At 38.7% G+C, this 8,392-nt stretch overlaps 1 protein-coding gene across 1 annotated transcript in view; it reads right to left on the bottom strand.

Moving 5' to 3' along the window:
* Nucleotides 1–1,303: 1,303 nt before the first annotated feature.
* The window catches only part of LOC115470076 (glutaredoxin-3-like), a 122,957-nt gene continuing 115,868 nt past the window's right edge, over nucleotides 1,304–8,392 (bottom strand). The window contains exon 11 of the mRNA XM_030202970.1: nucleotides 1,304–1,671. Coding sequence (XP_030058830.1) covers nucleotides 1,621–1,671 — 51 coding nt within the window. The 3' untranslated portion in view covers nucleotides 1,304–1,620. The remainder of the gene's footprint in view (nucleotides 1,672–8,392) is intronic.

Below are 8,392 nucleotides of genomic sequence, written 5' to 3'. Positions count from 1 at the left end.
ATCTAATGTAATTGTAATTGATTCCTGTACATTGTAAGCCACTTTGAGTCTGCTTAATGTGGAAAACAGTGGGGTATACATGTTCATAAATAAATAAATAAATAAATATACAATATACCAGCACCTACTCAGTTTTAGTGACAGCTATCCGAGTTTCAACGTTTATGTCTCCCTTGTTATCCACAATCATTTTCAAGTCCTTTTCTAGAAGAGAAATGCTCACGTATAAGTCCCTGGATTCTATATATGGCGACTAAATTTGAGCACGCAAATCAGTGCATACTGGCAATTTGCTCATGCAAATTAATTAATGAGCCAGTTAGTGCCAATAATTCTCTAACAACCAATTACTGGCGTTAATTGGGATTTACGCTCACATCATATTCTATAATGATGTGTGAAGAAATCCTATGGCACATAAATTTCAAGGGGTATGGTTGGGGGGTGTTTCGGGGTTGTTCTGGGGGCGTTCCCTGAATTTACACGCATTGCTACAGAACTGACCCGATTGGCATCTAACTTGGATGCTGGCATTTACACCTTCTTTCAGCAGATTTAATTATTGGCGCTTTCAGTTAGGCACCGTTTATGCGCTAAGCCGCTATTCTACAAAGAGCACAAGTCCTTTATAGAATAGTGCTCAGCACTTAAGGTTTTTGGTGGCATTTATAGAATCTAGTCCTATAAGACAGCAAATAAATTGTAAAATTTATTAATACTGCCAGTTGTCAAGACATCTATTTTAACTGCTAGACATCCATGCATCTTTAATAAACATTTCTAATTCAATAACTGTCTTAGCAAACTACTGTAATCAATCATCTGATTAGTAAGAAATCATAAAATGCAGTTTAATCTATGACTATACTTTGGAATATTAATATTACTACAACGTGGAAGCTGCATGGGAATGAAAATCCTTAAGGAGAGGTGGGAGACAAGAAAAAAAAAAGGGAATGGGATTTGATATACTGCCTTCCTGTGGTTACAATCAAAGTGGTTTACATGTTATATACAGGTACTTATTTTGTACCTGGGGAAATGGAGGGTTAAGGTGACTTGCCCAGAGTCACAAGAAGCTGAAGTGGAAATCAAACTCAGCTCTCCCTACACTAACCTGTAACCACACAAAGTTTCTTACAGGTAGGAATCTGAGTGAATTGGAGAGGCTAACACAAAAATACAGGAAATCATTTGGTGAAACTGTTCCTGACAAGATCTCTATCCTTTTCCTAAAATCAAGTTTGAGAAATGAATTAAGATAATTTACTGAACTGTTCATCAAAAAGAAAAACAGAGGAAGTGATTTTCTATATTCAACTTTTAATTAACAGCCATTAACAGTTCACTATTCTGATGAAAGTTTTGCATTAATATACACTCAGATATGACATTTCAAAGAATAAAAAGCAAATTCCTTTGATGCTCAACCCATCCATCAGCCCTAAATATCTACAACAGTTTAAAATGTACATTTAATATGACCTTTTAAACAGCAAGAGCAACTGGAATCCTCTTAATTCCTAGTCATAACACCAGCTGTAATTATTAAATTAAATGCAATTAATTTCTCAGAGTTGGTCAGGTCATATTCCATTATTAGCAATTCCATCTGTTCTTTTAGTTCTCTCCTTTAAGGGCATTTGACAGTTCACCAGATTCTTTCAGCTCCTGTAAAAAAAAAAATAAATAAATAAATATAGATATATATATCTCACTATATGTAAGGTTTAGTATTAATAACCTAACTGGATTCCTAGCCTGAGGCTATAAAATCTTTAACACCAATCACATATTGAACCAGTTAGACTCCAAGGAACCAGGCAATCATGTTACCACCCTTGAACTCAAAGCAGAAATGAGCTTCCCTCTTTCGCTCTAAGGACAATTACTGGATGTAACAGTTTCTCATTTTACACATAACCACACACAGAGCACAGGTGTAGGGTTGTATCTACGTGTTGCTCACAGCTTATGTACATAAGCATCCTTGGTCAAACTGTATGTTTCAATGAATAGAAAACTGACATGAAATCTACATGGTACAAAGTTAAATATGATATTTTCTGCAATTTTTTATGCATAAGTACTATTTATTTGCTGATTTATATAATTCAAAAAAGGTAAATATGACAGATACAAAAGTTTAGACACCCTTCCGTTTGATTCATACTATTTCTATGTAAAACTTATTAGTAAGATCCAATTCATACTATTTCTATGTAAAGCTTATTAATAAGATCCAAAATGTTTATTTTTTTTTTTATTTACAATATTTATATTCTGCACAATCTAAAAACCTCAGCAGATGACCATTAAAACATACACAGTATAAGATGACAATCACTAAGCCTCATTATACATTTAATCTTCTTTATACAGGGTCTTAGACTGTCTCATAGGTTTGCTTAAACTGATATGTTTTTAGTTCTCTCCTAAATGCCTCTATTTGTCTAATATTCCTTAAGGAAATGGGAAGAGTGTTCCATAATTTAGTCCATGCAATCTGAAACACTGAAGCAACCGGGTGTACTCTATTCAATAAGGCACAATGCCTAACTCTACTAGATCGTAACTGAAAAGGGGGCATGGCCATGGTATCAGCGGCATTCTGAAAAGTTGCATGCGAGGTTACAGAATACTGGCTCAGCGCGCCTCACTTGGATGCTACCATTTATATCAGGTTTCTGCAGGCGCGAGTCTGGTGTATAAAGTTAGGTGCAGGAATTGGTGCTAATTCTATAAAGGGCGCGTGCCTTTACAGAATTGCGTTTAACCACTGATTTTTTCCAACAATAAATTTTGAGCACGGTTTACAGAATTTTCCCTCTATGTTCGGAGAAAAAAGGGTGAAGCATTTGGAAAAAAAGAATACCTCGCTCTTAAACATCAGAGTGGATCTATAATGTTTTGGGGTTGTGTGGCATTGGTGACACAGGAAATACAGTATGGAATAGTTAACAGCTAATGTCCCACAGTCGGTGAAGAAACTGAAGATGAAAAGAGACACCAATACAGAACTGACCTCAAAATCAACCATAAAGTACTTACCGATTTTGGAATGGACATCATAGTGTCTAGACTTGAATATTATTGCAAGATCTTTGGAGAGGTCTTGAAAACATGTAGTGCATGCAATGAGATCTAAGAATATTTCTAAGCTGGAAAAGTTCTGCAAGGCAGAATGGGGGAAAAAAATTCCAAAAAAAACAGAAAGAGCAGGCTAAAGGAAACATTCGGAAGCTATTATTTATTGTAAAGGTGGTATTGCAAAGTACTGACGTAAAGGGTGTCCAAACCTTTGCATCTGACATTTCATTGTTTTCTTATTTTTTATCTGTAAAAAAAAGCTGCAAACAGTAGTTATGCATTACAATTTGCAGAAAGATGTGCACGATTAACTTCGTAAAGTCAAGCAGATTGGCACTTTAAAACAACTTAAAATGGGGGTAAAATATATAATAAATAAAAACAACATGATACAGTACTCTCATTCAACTAAATCTAAAAATTATTTTATGTTGGACCATCAGAATTTTGCAGCCACTTGAAGAAAGCAATGGGCCATGTTCTTCCTCACTGATCCAATAAACGTTTAATTGGTGTCTTAGTTTTGTACCAACAACAGATGTTTTGAACAATATTTAAGGTGCAATACTGGATTTACCATGTTAACACTGTTAAACTGAATGATTTGAATATGCAGATTGAATAGATGGCGTTGCTTTATTGGCTAGTATGGTCATGAGATCTGTGGTTTAAATGTGGAATAAAGCTGCCACCATCTTTTGGCATTTTGACTGAAGAAAGAGGGAGATACAAGCTCTGAAATAAAGGAGGGAAGAGTGGAATTAAACAGAGCAACTGCCTTCATACAGCAGGGATGGCAAAACATGAATTCATGTTGAGCTCCTGTTTTTTGCCAAAGCTCTCTATTCTGAGTATAATTGGAAACTTTTAGAAAGATAAGTAAAAACATTTTTGAAGATGGAATATATAACTTTTAATAAGATTTTTGATTAAAGGTTTATCGGACTTGGTGAGGAAGAATATAGCCCACTGCTTTCAAATCAAGCTTCAAGTGCCTGCAAAATTCTGATGGTCTGACATAAAATAATAGTTTATAGAGTTCTTGGTATACTGCCTATTGATGGGACGTACTAGATAGCTTACAAAACTAAAAATATAGGAAGAATGGAATGTCATTAAACATAGGACAGGCCATGAAGAAAAGCAAGGATAATACATATATTAATTATGACAACAACCCAGACACAAGACGACAACAAAGATGCTAAAAGCAAAATGGCAGACTCGCGGCAGGCTCAACAATGATAAATGCCCAACAGTCACCACTCTATGCCGTAAAGAATTTGAGAAAAGGTAAGTTTTAAGGTTTGCTCTAAATTTTAGGTGGACCATGAAATTCTGCTGCAGTTACTTGAAAATATTGGAATTGTTGGAAAAGTGCAGAATTGGTTTAAGACTTTTTTGATTCGCTCTTATACAGTCAAAACAAAGGATGGCCTATCTTCTTCCTGGAGTAATAACTGTGGAGTCCCTCAAGGCTCTCTACTGTTGCCGCAGATTTTCAATATTTTTTTTACTATCTTTAGGTTTCTTGTTATATAACAAGAAATTTGTTATATATATATATATATATATATATATATATATATATATATATATATCGTAAGCCAGGTCACCGTTCCAGATGGGGCCAAGGTCGTCCCTGCTTAGCTTCCACCACCTTCTGTGAGCTTTGCTAGCCAGACACCTCACGTTTCCTCTCTCTCCTTCTTGTAGATTTTAAGAAACTCTTGCACACTCACAGCCCTTAGAAAACAAAGTTATTTATTGTTCCAGCTCTCAACACCAGATTAATCTGGCTTAAACACCTCCTTCAATCAGTAGACTTTATCTCCCAATGGGTCGTCCTCCCATCTTTACATATTGCAGAGTCAATTTCCCCTTGCCAATTGCAGTTTTCTGTTTTAAATCCCACCAAACCTCCAGCAGCACTATCTTATGAGCAGCCAGTTTTGGTGATTAGGTGATGCCACATCATCTCTTACACAATACAGTCTGAGTTTTCCAGTGCACAATCCTGCTCAGAAACACTAACTTTTGTGAGCAGACAGTACTGTAGCAAGTTGTGCTCTCCAGTCTCTTCTCCACTGCTTTACTCCCAGCTTTCCCCAACTCCACAGCTGGGGCAATGCTGAGGCCACAAAAGCTTTTACCTTGTCTGCCGGGGTTAGAGCAAAACCAGCCACCTCCATACACTCCTCCTCCCCTTCTCTTTCCACCTCCTCTTTATCACAAACCATATCCTCCTCCTCCCTAAGCTCCCCCAGCTGTTCCTCATTTCCAGGATCAGACCTCATCTCCCAATCTGTTATTCCCCCCTCCCTCTCCTGGGAGTCCAGCTGATCCTGCACTGGCTTCTGAGGAGAGTAGTTTTCCTTCTTAACTAAAGCTTTCTTCAGCAGTTTGGCCCCTAGAGGGCGCACTGCTCTCCTAGCTGGGCTGAATGACCGGGGATGCTGACGGCTAAAAGAACCACTATCCCCTTTTCCCCGCACCAGCACTCCAAAGTGCTCACAATATATATATATATAGACATCTCAGTTTTGATACCTTTTGATTCTATTTCTGTAATAGATTCTATTCTAAATCAACAATGCATGTCATTAATAAATAATTGGATGTTTGATCATAAGTTAAAATCGAACACTGACAGGCTCATTTTCGAAAGAGAAGGATGCCCATCTTTCGACACAAATCAGAAGATGGGTGTCCTTCTCACAGGGTCGCCCAAATTGGTATAATCAAAAGCCGATTTTGGGCGTCCCCAACTGCTTTCCTTCGCAGGGAAGACCAAAGTTCACGGGGGGTGTGCCGGAGGCGTAGCAAAGGCGGGACTTGGGCGTGCCTAACACATGGACGTCCTCAACCCATAATGGAAAAAAAATGGCGTCCCTAATGAGCACTTGGACGACTTTACCTGGTCCTGTCTTTCTTATGACCAAGACACAAAAAGGTGCCCAAACTGACCAGATGACCACCGGAGAGAATCGTGGATGACCTCCCCTTACTTCCCCAGAGGTCACTAACCTCCTCCCAACCTCAAAAAATATCTTTAAAACTATTTTGTGCCAGCCTCTATACCAGCCACAATTGTCACACTCAGGTCCATCACAGCAGTATGCAGGTCCCTGGAGCAGTTTTAGTGGGTGCAGTGCACTTCAGGCAGGTGGACCCAGGCCCATCCCCCCCCCCCCCCCCCCCACCTGTTACACTTGTGGTGGTAAATGTGAGCCCTCCAAAACCCACCACAAGCCCACTATACCCACATCTAGGTGCCCCCCTTCACCTGTAAGGACTATGGTAGTGGTGTACAGTTGTGGGAGGGGGGGAGTTGGGGGGCTCAGCACACAAGATAAGGGAGCTATGTACCTGGGAGCAACTTATGAGGTCCACTGCACTGCCCCCTAGGGTGCTCGGCTGGTGTCCTGGCATGTCAGGGGGCCCAGTGCACTATGAATGCTGGCTCCTCCCACGACCAAAGGGCTTGCATTTGGTCGTTTCTGAGATGGGCGTCCTTGGTTTCCATTATCACCGAAAATCAGAAACGACCAAGTCTAGGGACGATCTCTAAGGACGACCTAAATTTCAGGATTTGGGCGTCCCCAACCGTATTATCGAAACAAAAGATGAACGTCCTTCTTGTTTCAATAATACGGGTTTCCCCGCCCCTCCATCGGGACGTTTTGCGAGGACGTCCTCAGCAAAACGTGGGCGTCCCTTTCGATTATGCCCCTCTGAGAAAACATAATTTGTTTGTTTTGAGATGTATTCAGAAAATATTCCAAAATCTATCACTATTAACCAAGTTACCTTTGAATTTTCTACAGTCATTAAATTGTTAGGAGTGTTTATTGATAGTGCTTTAACCATGGAAAAACAAGTCTCTTCATTAACAAAGAAATGTTTTTTTTTCCTGATGAAAAAATTGAGATGGGTGCGAAACTATTTTGAACAAGATCATTTTAGAATAATGGTTCAGTCTCTCTTAGTTTTTCAATTGGATTATTGCAATCTGGTATATTTAGGATGTAATAAAGGTTTGGTGAGGAGACTGCAAAAGATACAGAATAGAGCAGTTCGAATGATTTTCGGATTGTCTAAATTTAATAGGACCACTCCCAGTTATTTATCATTACACTGGCTGCCTACTGAGGCTAGAATCTATTTCAAACCGGCGTGCTTTCTCTTTAAACTTGAACTTCTATATGGCTTGGCACCACATTTTATATTCATTTATGTTTTGAGAACAAGACGTACTGGTACTGTAGGTTATTCTTTTCCATCATCAAAAGGTAAAAAGAGATTACATTTCTTTGAATTAGGGTTGGCATTTCAAGCAGCAAGATTATGGACTATGATTTCACTTATATTTAAATCTTCTCAGTCCTATATTCTTTTTAGGAAAAATTTGAAAATCCTTTTGTTTCAGAAATATGTATCCCACGCTAACACTATTGATTTACTATTTTTTCTTAATTACTAAATTTATTATTATGCCCCTTCTTCCCAGTTAAATGAAACTGGCTTCTTAAAAAGTTGTAACCCGCTTAGAACTGCGAGGTAATAGTAGGATACAAAAAACAATTTATCATTATCATTTGCGATTCACTAAATCAAATACAGAGCTAAGGTCTTCTAATGAAATAGCTAAGGCTACCCTACCAGTTTCAAAATCACTATGGAAGGAACTGATCAAGGTGGTTACCAAGTTACTGCTCTAGATGTAAAATGTTAGAGTGTTCAATGTGTTGGAGAAATTGGGAGAGAACTACCCTCTCTGTAAACTTAGAAATGAGTGGCAGGTTAGATATAGGCCTTGCCTGGAACTAGAGAGAAGAGCAGTATCAAGAGAAGATTTCTTTAAGATGGGAAAAATTACGGCCTTTTTACATGGTTGAGGGAAGACTCCAGACTGATTCTGATTTATCATTGTGAGTAAGGGTAAAAGACTGTGGTTTGTGATCTTGAGCCAAGGTCCTGGGACTGGGTTCAAATAACAGGTTGTAAGACAAGAGGGTAGCATCTAACTTTGTTAAAGAAGTCAAGGACACATGGTTAAAATGTTCCCTGTTTGCCTGGAGTGGTCGGATAGTAGTGGGGGAAGGTTTAGAAGTGGAGGACCCAGATTGAAAATACAGGAGTGAGTGGCAGAAACAGATGGGGGTGAAGGCAAAGAGAGATAACAGAAGAATAGTAATCTTGTCAAGAAAAACTGTTTGCAAGCAAGTTAGCAGAGAGGGGAAAGAATAGGCTTGGTTACTCTTTCCAAAAATACTAGGGCTAGGGGGCACGAAAAGAAGCT

This window comes from Microcaecilia unicolor, chromosome 5, assembly GCF_901765095.1.
Source record: "Microcaecilia unicolor chromosome 5, aMicUni1.1, whole genome shotgun sequence".
Lineage (NCBI taxonomy): Eukaryota > Metazoa > Chordata > Amphibia > Gymnophiona > Siphonopidae > Microcaecilia > Microcaecilia unicolor.
Note: the sequence above shows the minus strand (reverse complement) of the source record. Positions and strands in the feature narration are given on the sequence as shown.